This window comes from Salminus brasiliensis, chromosome 16 (genome assembly GCF_030463535.1).
Source record: "Salminus brasiliensis chromosome 16, fSalBra1.hap2, whole genome shotgun sequence".
NCBI classification, from domain to species: Eukaryota; Metazoa; Chordata; class Actinopteri; order Characiformes; family Bryconidae; genus Salminus; species Salminus brasiliensis.
Genome location: NC_132893.1, coordinates 6,219,547 through 6,230,734, shown reverse-complemented (window position 1 = coordinate 6,230,734; position 11,188 = coordinate 6,219,547). Strand labels below are relative to the sequence as shown.

Below are 11,188 nucleotides of genomic sequence, written 5' to 3'. Positions count from 1 at the left end.
AGAAGCATTCAAATTGCATATTAGCAGAGGATTGCTCACCTTTGTCAATGTTGGCAGGCGACATGGTATTCAGGTTATCAAACTAGAAAAAAAGGCAACACAAAAGAAATAATTATCATCAAAACAAACTCCACTCTGCAATATCCTTACGAGCCGGTCCAAATCAGCCCAGGTCTGCGTCATTACCTTTAGACCTTACAATTAACAAGTCTCGGTCGCTTATAGTGGCCTATAGTGGTTCTGTTATCCTTCAATTTACACTCAATATATCAGTTAGGGCCATGAATGCTCTGTCGCATAGCAGAGCCATCAGAGCACAGAGCAATGTAATGTGCTGTAACTGAAAGCATTACAACACAATACCAAGGTGTGAACACTGCATTTTTCTAAGAACGAATAAAGCATTTTCACTAAACGATGGATTAAAAAAAAAAAAAGAAAAAAAAAAGAGAAGGCCATTCAATTCAATTCATTTATATTTCATATAAAGAGTGATTTCAAAGCTTCTGAAAAGGCACTGGCACTCATGCTGGGCCACACAAAGCAGTAAGTCCCTGGGATGCTGCAAGACTGCACAGTGCTGAGGCAGCGGAGATGGCCTTGTCCTTACCTCTCCCATGACCCCGATGGGCGTCTCTCCAGTTGCCTGGGCGACACGGTGCTCCACCAGGTAGAACATGTACTCGTCGTAGAGTAGGCGGATCAGGTGGAAGGAGCCAAAACTGGCGGCGCTGCGTAGGGTCAAGTCTCTGATCACCATTGAGCTGCGAGTTTACAGGACGAGAAGCAGGCATATAGTGACACAAAAGCTTGACCCTGCTTGCTTGAAACACAATGTGCCATGATCACTTAGGCTTTGAGCTCTATAAAGGTGTCCAAAATGACCCAATATTCCATTACATTCTGTACAGAAGTTTAAAAAAATGCTTTTAGGCTTAAAAGGTACAGTCTAGCTAGACAAGGAAAAAGCCCTTCTGATGATAGGTCTTGAAGCTGAGGGTAATGTTTAAGAAACTACAACTGCTTTTTCAGCAGATTCTAAACAGGATAACAGGCAACAGGAAGGGGGTCTGCATGTGAGGCATGTTGACTGAGGTGTTGAGACACACCTGTAAAAGGACCACTTGAGGAGGAACTGGCGGGCAGCTTTAGGGAAGCTGGGCCGATCCTCGTAGGGCTTGAGGACCTGGCAGACCACGTTATCCAGCCAGGCAGCCCACTGCTCCAAGGAGCTCTGCTGCTGGAGCGTGGCCTTGAAGTCCTGCTCTAGCCGCTGGACCACACCCTCCTCGCACTGGCACACCCAAGAGGCTTGCTCCTGTACAGAAAATGTAGCCATGATCATCTTCACAGATAATAATAAAGTGTATAGTAGGACAGTAGTTGTTTTACAAATTATTTTTTTTTACTATTTTACAGTTTGCAGCATTAATGCAGTAACAAACAGTAATGTTTGTGGAAAAAAAAACAAAAAACAAAAAAACAACACAATTAATTTTTTTCACAAAAAAAATAAAATAAATAAAAACACTTGAATCAAAAGAAAAGTGCCCGCAAGTTTCATGATGTTTCAGGTGAACCTACTGGTGAAAAACAGCTGATGTGGAAAATACCTCTAAGCTAGAGAAAGTTCAAGCGAGTTGGTACCTGCACGTTGGCGAAGTCAACACGGTTGAGGTCGCTGAGCATCTGATTAATCTGGGAGGTGTTCTGCAGTACAGCGCGCGCTGCCTGGGCCAAGTGGTTCAGGGACGTGTATCTGCGCAGGGTTTGAGCAAAGGCACTAACAGTAGATACCTGAGCAAAAAAAGAGTCAAAAGAGGAATGTTATGAGTGATGGAACATTGCATCACTGGCATATATTCTTGCCTAGAAACAGCACGACTGCAAAATAAAAAAAAAATAAAATAAATAAAAATAAAAATAAAATAAAACAACAAACACCATTCTTCATGTTTGTCTTCTAGAGAGCGAGCTTCTTTCAATGTAATTCAGAAAGCCATTAGAATAAGTAGAGTAATGAATGTTAGCTTGTGGTGGCAGCATTGTGTAAATCTGATAATTACAATAGCTCCCCAGTAGCTTTTATTAGCACTACGGTGAGCTGTTCCAAACGCATTTACTAGAACAGCCATGCAAACGCCTAAAACAGAGGGCCTCCGTTCATAGCACATTGAGCCAACCTTGGTCTGGATCATCTTCTGGGGAATTGCGCTCATGGCGTTGGTGAGCCAGCCCTCAAGGCTTTTGGCAAAGTTACGGATGGCTTGAGTCAAGGCACCTGGAGGGGACAAAACAGAATTTATATGACCTAACGGTAAATGTTAGCTACATTAGCCTGGTAGACTCTAATTGGTGTGGGGGAAATGTGTAAATTTAAGCATGCTGGATGTGTCACAGACTTGGAAGCAGTTCCTCAAGACATCTTGGAAACCAAAAAAGCCTGCTTACTAGGAATGGGTCTGAGTACATCAGGGATGAGGATCTCCACCAGGGCCTGGTACATCAGGTGATCACAGGCACTCATCCACTTCAGCACGGCCTCACTCCGGCACAGCAGCAGCAGCCTGGCTCGCGGCAGACGACCCTCGATCTCGCTCACCCCGCTGCACCAGTCCACATAGACCGAAAAGGTTTACGATTGTGCACTTGTGTGGATGTGTGACAATGGGGATTGAGTTAAGGAAAATGAACAGACCTGTTTTGTGTGATGGTGGCTCCCTCTACAGTGTTGGAAGGAGAATAGCGCCAGAACGTCTGCCACAGCTTCTCAATCAGGCTGAACTGGAGGTTTACGACCACATCCAAAATGGCCTACAGGTAGGGAGACAGAGAGCCAATTGAAGATACACACACACACACACACACACACTATGGGACATATGTCCAAACAGATTATGCCACTACACTAACCTCGCAGTGTTCTCTGTACAGTGTCTGAAGGGCTTTGATATCCTCCAAGTTGATGCCCTCTACGCCATGTTCTCCTAGGTCAAGTTCTACAAACTCAGGAAGGGCCCGAGAGGCATCTGTGGGGTGACCATAGGGTAGGTTAAAATGATTTGTGGCTTAAATACACTCATGGTAATGAGGCTCCAGCTGTCCAACTTTACCCAGGAACTGCTGATGGTGCTGGCTCTGTGCGATGACTGTCTGCTCAGCAGCACTGGGAGTGTGCTGGCCGCTGCTGGAATAGTTATCTCCTGAAAACCCGTCCACTTTCTGCACTGGCTTGAACCTGATGAAACCAATCACATGAGGGTGTGAAGTTGGGCATGTGGGGGGCATTCACAGATTTTTGGTTTGTGGTACCTCACGGCACAATCGCTTGAGGGATATTCATGCATTCGTTGTTATCAGAGATGCACTACATTTACCAAAATATGATATAGAATACTACAATAAGATCTTGCTTGCTCTCACCATATATGCCTCTATATGTAAAATATTCAGAAATCGAATAGAATGTGTTTTATACACTTAAAAAAATTGATGGATTATCAATATTTGCAGCAAGTTTATGCAGCAGTTTTACAAGTCTGTTTTGATGTCAACTGGGTGCACCGGACTGACTTCTACAGTAAATAAAACAGATTAAAAGCTATAGCTAGACTATAATCACACTATCTAGGCGGAATAATATCTAAATGCTAAGATTAAAAAATACAAAATTACTTATAGACTATGTACCTTTGTTTCTGCTGGACAGGCTGTTGTCGCAGTGCCATGTACTGCATGTCCTCTTGCAGCCGGTTCAGAGGCGAGTCTGGCTTCACCCGGATCCCATAATAATGATACTTGGAGTTCCCTCTGCAGTCAGAAAACAGAGCACAGTGAGCCAGTGTGTCACTGCATCCAATAACCAAGAGAAAAAGCCGAAAAAAAACTTCAGAGTGAGCAGTGCAGGCCTGTAGACGAGTGTACCTGGTTCCCAGGCGGCGTGTGCGCAGCCCCATGAAGATGGAACGGATGAGTTTTCCGAACGATGCAGCATTGACCGGGTCCAGTTTCTGCTCCTGGCAGTGGCGCAGGTAGTGGCTGTAGAGCGTGGAGCGAGGCAGACTCACTCCTTCTGCAGTCTCATAGTTATCCAGGAGCCACTGAAGCTGTGGGAGAACACAGTCCGCCATGACCATCTACACACTGCACTGTGCAGGTCTACACACATCTATGCATGTTCTTAATAAACAGCCATTTAAAGGATGGAAAAAACACAACAGTGGTTTCATTTGGTTCGGAATACATATAAACCTTTTGGAAACAAGATGCCTATTTTTCTGCACACTAATCTAAAACAATAGGGAATGTGCCAAAAAATGAAAGACATCTGCTCAAGCCCCAACACCTTAATAAGGAAGGAAAACAGCTTTAGACAGAGAGCGCAAAAGTGTGCACAAGGGGCAGATGGCGAAGAGAAGAGCAAGGCATCAATTTCATGGTTGCAACTTACATGGCTGTTGAGCAGCGAACTTCTCTGACTGGACAAACCCTCAGTCTTTTGGAGCGTCTCAATCGCCATTTCAATCTGATAGACCAAAGAGCAAAAGGAAAAGACGGGGAAAACATAACATAACAAAGGAGAAGGGAAAATAAATGAATAAAATAAAAAGCTGTAGCGACAGAGACCCATACTGAAAACCACATTACGCAGCAATCAGTACAGAGTAGCAGAAAATAAAATCAACTGCTTTAAGCCTCCCAACCACCAAATCAGACACAACACAAGACAGCACAGCAGATAAACATTCACAAAGCCTGCATGGTGTAAAGGAACAATTCTCTTCAAAATATATAAATATTGAAAATTGTACTAGTAGGGTCAGGTAGCACCACACAAAAGAGGTAGTGCTAACTGCTCCCCACTCGCTCTGGCTCACTTAACATGTTTGGGAGAAGCATTCCTTTTAAATAGGGATTTGAAAAACAGAATCTCCAAAGAGCAGAGAAGTACTCAGGTCCATCACAGAACACCACCATACCTTACCACCAGAGGTCCAAACTGATGTAGAACCTGGCTCACAGCGAAGCTAATGAATGGAAATGTTTAACTAAAGGAATAGTCCAATGTTCCTCAAGATAATCTCTACTTAATGCCTGCTGTTTTAGCAACAGCCCACTGGCTTCTACTGTTCATTTTAACTCTTTAGACCCTGTACTTAAGCCCACACTTCTCAACTACACATCACCTTCTCAACTACATTACTAATATCATAATTAACATCAATTCCATAGGCCCCGCAATGGAACCCTGGGGGACACTGAATGGTTACCAAATCGTTTCTGCATCTTGATATATAACTAAATAATTCTCCTAGAGTGTAAGGGGTTAAATGAATGGGTGCCCTGCTTACTTCTAAGTGCAAGAAGACATCTGTGGTAAATGGTAAAATGATAATAAAAAACAACAACACTGAAATAGTCGTTTTCTTTATGTCAAAGTTCATCAATTTTGATCCTAGAGGATCCTCCTAGAGTGTCCAGCAGTTTTGTAATTTCCCTGCTCAAAAACACCTACTAAATCTGGCAACTAACATTGAGGTGAGGTGAGCTCGACAGAGTTGGAGAACCATGTTAAAAATATAAGTAAAAAAAATAAAAAAAAATAAAAATAAAAAAAGCATTGGGATTGGCTGCTGCAGTTGGGAAACAGGCTGGGTAGCAGGACTTACTGTGGCTGGGGAGGCCCTGGTGGTCTGGGCTGCAGTGTGAGGGGCTGAGTTGTCCATTGAGTTGCCCCCAATAAGATAGGCCCCTGAGCTGCTGATGATCTGGCCGCTGGAAAGGCCCATCGACAGCCCGTTGCCGTTATTGGCCATGCTGTGGGACGTCACCACAGTGGTCACTTGAGACGAGCTGCCTTGCGTGTCAAAGTAGTTCCCACTGCTGTTCTGGCTGTACATCTGGGGCTCTGTGTAGGAGTACGTCCGTCTGTTTATTAAAAAAATATAAACACAAAGAAATCATGAATAAATGGCTACAATATACCCATCAAGTTATTCAGCTTTTATTGGAATAACTGTCTCTACTGTCCAGGGAAGGCTTTCTAGAACATTGCGGGGCATTTAAGTGAGTATTTGATTGCATTCAGTGAGGAGTTAGTGAGGTCAGGGCGTTGCACAATCATCCCCAACTCACCATCAATCCAGAGAAAACAATTCCACTGCTCCACAGCTCAATTAGGAATAGGTTCATGTTTATCTGCTCTAGAGTCCTAGGTGATTGGCAATACTTGGGTGCAACTTAAAAAATACACTTATTAGGAGGGGTGTCCACAAACATTTGGACATTTAGTGTAGCTTGTGGCATCTGCATATGCTCATAAAAGTTTATTTGTCTGAACAAAGTAGTAAAAATTCCTTTCGGGTCTGCTTTCTTTGGTTTTCTCTCATTTCTAGCTCCTGGTCTCAGTGACCACTATCAGAGCTGACTAGCATGTGGGTCCACATGACTCCCATATCAGGATGATATCCAAATCAGCTACTTGGATGCAGCCCTTCTTTACATCCACCAACTCAGTGAAAGAAAAAGCAAACTGCTTCCAAACAAGGCTAATTTGCCTTGATCAAGCAGCATTACGTGGGCTCCCCCTACAGATTGGTAGTATAATTCACTTTTACACCATTGTGTGTGTGTGTGTGTGTGTGTGTGTGTGTATATATATATATATAATTTTAAAAATCCAAATGTAAAGAAATACAGAGCTGAACATGATTGTAAAAAGACAAAAAAATAAAAAAAACATGTAAAACACTTAAGAATAGCTACAGTATCCAGAATGTCTCATGTTTTTAAAAAGTGAAAGAAAACCGGACAAAGATCCAATAAACAGAAAATTTCAGTACAATATTTCTCATGTAACAGATTATTGTTATTCTGAAAATGCTCGAGATATTGAATAAAGCAAAGAAATCTCATTTGTGGTTTAGTTTATAATATTTAAACAATCACGGCACAAGTTATTGCTGTATACAAAACACGAAAACATCATTAATATGACTCTGATTGCACAGAATTAAGCTAACTCATTACAACGTGCAGATTCATTACGACATTGTCTCTTCGGAAATGGTTTCACAGCATTTTTTCAGCCATTTTGGTTTGTATCTCATTATAAAACAATAGTAGATTAATGTTCATCACAAACTGCGCTGAAGTATCTAATGGAAAAGAAATGATGCAGTAATGAAGGAGATTGTACTGTGTGGTGATGTGAAGTACAAGAAAACTGACTGTTTTGAAATCTGTGCAAAAGCAAGGGGGGGGGGGGTCGCATTAGTGTCACAGGAATAATTGTTCTGACAGCTGTATTAAACATTTTAAGCACATTACCTTCCGTCTACAGAAATCCTGAACAGCGGAAAAACTGGAATCGATTTGATACACATTCTCGCGGCTTCATCTGCCTGCTGCTTTGTTTGAAAGACCGTTTAAGGAGTTTGGTGTATTTGTCATTCTGCAAAGGAGTCAACTTATCTTTCACTGAAATTGCATGCAGAAGAGGGCCCATTTCATACTATGATAGTTTTTACAAAAATTGATAAAAAAAAAACAACAACAAACAAACAAACAAAAAAGCCCAATATATCGTCTTGCGTCCAGTATCCTAATATTACCACAATATATTCAATTGTAACCCCTGTATCGTGATGCTCATTGCATCGACAATGTCTTGCCAATACACAGCCCTACAAAAGATGGACTTGTATGCAAGAAATCCTCCAAAAGCCACTTGGAACAGCAGGTGACCAGATGGGTCATTTAGTGAAAACGTTTCACTGTACAGCCCGTCTTACCGCGCCGCAGCCTTCGCTAATGCCCGTGTAGCCGCCCCCGACGAGCGGGAGAGCTTAGTGAAGTGCTCTCTGCCTCTCAAGCCCAGCAGAGCGAGAGGATGGCTTCTTTCTCAGGGCCACTTGTTGATACTTGTGGTCATCACCAGGTGACTGCACACAATTCACACCCCCGCTGGGGCTGAAGTGCCATCAAAAGAGAGGAGTCGACGGCTGACAGGTTTGTGTGACATGGCGAAGGGAAGCTGTCACGGGGCTGCTGAGAGGTTTCCATCCTCCAATAAAACAAAATAAAACAAACAAACAAAAAAAAAAAAAAAAAAAAAGAAGTGAAGTGCTTCTCCATGGGACACTTCAGCTAAATGTAAGGAAAGACACTGGTGAATGTGTTTCGCTACTAGGCAACCTAAAAAAAAAACTGAGAAGCAGCAGGTCATCAGCTTTGCTAACAAACTTATTCATTTCAGTTTGCTAACTGCAAAAAAAAAAAAACTTACTGCTTACTAAGCAGCAGTGGAGCACCGCAGGTCTAAGCCTATTTATTGGACCCACTGTATCAGTGGTCTCCAACCCTGCTCCTGGAGAGCTTCTGACCTTCTGCCAGACTTTGAATCAAACCCTGATCCACCCACCTGATCCAACTAATTACTGCCCTCAGAAATGCTTGATTGGCTGAATGGGGTACACCAGATGTGGACTGGTGTTAAAATCGGCATCTCTTTTAATGTTTATTCTCACAATTGAATATGGGATTTCCACATTTGTTAGGAATATTTCAAAAAGGAATAATTTACATAATAATTAAACACTTGCGTTAACGTTATTTTTTTCATCAAATAATCGAATTATAAACGTATAAGGTGTCCACAGTAGCACCAGTCAGCTCATGCCTCCACCTTGTTGAATGGTGTAGCGGTTACATTCAAGCCCCCTTTGGGGCAGTGAAGGCTTTGCGGTTAGAGCACCAGGCTATCGATCACAGGGTTGTGGGTTTGATACCCAAGCACAACAGGGCTCCGCAAGCTGCCACTGTTGGTCCCTTGAGCAAGGCCCTTCATCCTCTCTTCTCCCCAGGCGCTGCAATGATGGCTACCCACTACTCGGGGCATGTGTGCACACAGTCACTGTGAGCGTTTAATCACTAGTGTGTATGTGTGTGTGTTCACTGTACGAATGGGTTAAAGATGCATCATTTTAGGTAGTACAGAAAATCTAAAAAAAGAAGCTTTAGCTTCATGATGAATTAGGTCAAATGCTGAACTTGGAGACGGTCTCTGGACTTATTTATTGTCCTGTGTGTCGTATGTGTGTGTGAACACATGAATGTTTCTCAGTTATCTGGTTTCCATCCAAGTTCAGGTTTTATTGTAGAGGAGCCACAATGCCTGGATGTCAACCTTGAGCGCGGAGTGCTCACGTTTCTCAGAAAAATAAACATCCAGTTCTGCGACTGACCACGGCTTTAGTGCAACTGGCTAGCTTTCTAATATTAGCTGTTTTCACAGCAATGTCCTCCTTTAATGGGAAGACGTGTCATGCACTGCCTCTGGGTTAAACCCAGCATTAATCATGTCTTCAAAGCAGAGAGAAAGGAGCAGCTACCACTCATTACAGCAATATAAAATGGAAGACAATCCTGCTCCCTACATTGTGTAGTATGGAAAACATGAAATAAAGGTTTCCACACTAAAACAGCGTATTACAGATTTACCAGAGAGCCATTCATAATCAGTCACAGTCACATGTTTAGCAATCGGAGCACTATTTGAGTGAAAAACACACAGTTTAGGGAGATTTGATGTGCACTGAATAGAGAGTATGGAGTCATGAAACTGAGCTACAGTGTTTACACATCACCGTAAAACAGTTCTCCAATAAGTACTACACAACAACCATCGGTTCTTGTAAAATACCATATCACAATATTTAAAGACCTTTTTGTGATACGCAATATTTATCACAATACATGTAATCACAGACTACAAACATCAGTAGCAACAGATTCTTAGAAACTACTATTCAGAGACTCTCCCGTACTGAATACAGTGATTTTTCTTCATCTGCTGCTCTTCATCTAATTAAATCAGCCTAATTAAACTGTTTGTAATGAAACCTGCAGCTGATAAGCGTGTATTAAGCACTAATGGCATCCTTGATATACTTAGAAAAGCATAAAGTTATCACAAAAACTAAACCTATCACGATACTATAAAATATCGTCATATTGCCCAGCTCTAGCTCAGAGTGTGCGCTATTAAACACATTTGGAATTTAAAGGAACTGGTAATTAAAACACAAGGTAGCAGGAGATCAGCCGAAGTGGATCATAAAACAATAGTGAACACACCATTAATTATTAAATAAAAAAACCCTCAACTTTTCACTTAAGAAAGAATCTAAGAACTGATATTGTCCAAAACAAAATATGTTAATAAAAATGTTCATATTATATTACAGCCTCAGCCTCACAATTGTCTGTAGTGTAAAAAGTCAGAAGATCAGCCTCTAAAATGATGAGTTGAATTATAGAATTAAATGTCTAATTTAACTGGAATTTGTTGGGAAGTTTGTTCTTAAAATACTGTTAGTGTTTACAAAAGGGAACATTCACTTCTAGCTTTTGTTTACTGAAAATGTGTGGATGCTTAGTTAATTATGTCTACCTGATTACTGGAAAATTAAAAATGCTATTTTGCATTGTTTTGGTCAGCTGTGAAATACAGCATACTAGTCTGTTCTCCAATTGGCCTAAATAAGAAAACAATGACAATTATTTTAAGAAAATCTTAAAAAAAATAATTAAGATTTTCTTAAGAGAATAATTGAGAACTTACAATAAACACTAAGAAATTCATTAGAATGTTTTTAAATGCAACTTCCCACCAAAAGTCCTTAAGATCCTTCATAAGCTTTTTTTCTTAGGAAAATATTTGTGAATCAGGCAACAGCTGACATTCAACATACATAAACCAGGGCATCCTCACTTAGCAGCTGCTTTCATAAATCCTTCTAAAGGGGACAGGCACTCACATAGTTCCATTAGTGTAGACGCCGCTGTTCTCCTCCACATACTGCACTTGTGTTGGGTATACATGCTGAACCTGTTGAACAGTCTGGGCCTGGCAAGGACAGACGACAGGAAAAGAGTTGTTTTAGTAAATCTATATTGCTACAGGATAATCGACATTTTATTTTATTTTATTCTATTTATTTATTTATTTATTTTTTACATTTATAATAATCTAGTAAATTTATAATAATCTAGTCAATATAGATGATATTTCAATAATATGAAATTTTCAATACTTGTTAGTAATTTTCTCTTTTGGTGTAGTTTTATTTTACATGGAGAACTACTTCCCATAAAACGTCAAACAAATTTGCATCATTATCTTCAA

At 41.1% G+C, this 11,188-nt stretch overlaps 1 protein-coding gene across 1 annotated transcript in view; it reads right to left on the bottom strand.

The window, feature by feature from the left end:
- Window positions 1-11,188, bottom strand: part of rfx3 (regulatory factor X, 3 (influences HLA class II expression)) — a 28,356-nt gene that overhangs the window by 6,372 nt on the left and 10,796 nt on the right. The window contains exons 3-16 of the mRNA XM_072658592.1: window positions 10,821-10,909; window positions 5,670-5,928; window positions 4,451-4,525; window positions 3,925-4,106; window positions 3,691-3,810; window positions 3,114-3,238; window positions 2,914-3,029; window positions 2,699-2,814; window positions 2,452-2,606; window positions 2,184-2,281; window positions 1,648-1,797; window positions 1,110-1,318; window positions 611-764; window positions 40-82 (exon numbers count right to left, since the gene is read on the bottom strand). Of these exons, the coding sequence (XP_072514693.1) occupies window positions 40-82; window positions 611-764; window positions 1,110-1,318; window positions 1,648-1,797; window positions 2,184-2,281; window positions 2,452-2,606; window positions 2,699-2,814; window positions 2,914-3,029; window positions 3,114-3,238; window positions 3,691-3,810; window positions 3,925-4,106; window positions 4,451-4,525; window positions 5,670-5,928; window positions 10,821-10,909 (1,891 nt within the window). The remainder of the gene's footprint in view (window positions 1-39; window positions 83-610; window positions 765-1,109; window positions 1,319-1,647; window positions 1,798-2,183; window positions 2,282-2,451; window positions 2,607-2,698; window positions 2,815-2,913; window positions 3,030-3,113; window positions 3,239-3,690; window positions 3,811-3,924; window positions 4,107-4,450; window positions 4,526-5,669; window positions 5,929-10,820; window positions 10,910-11,188) is intronic.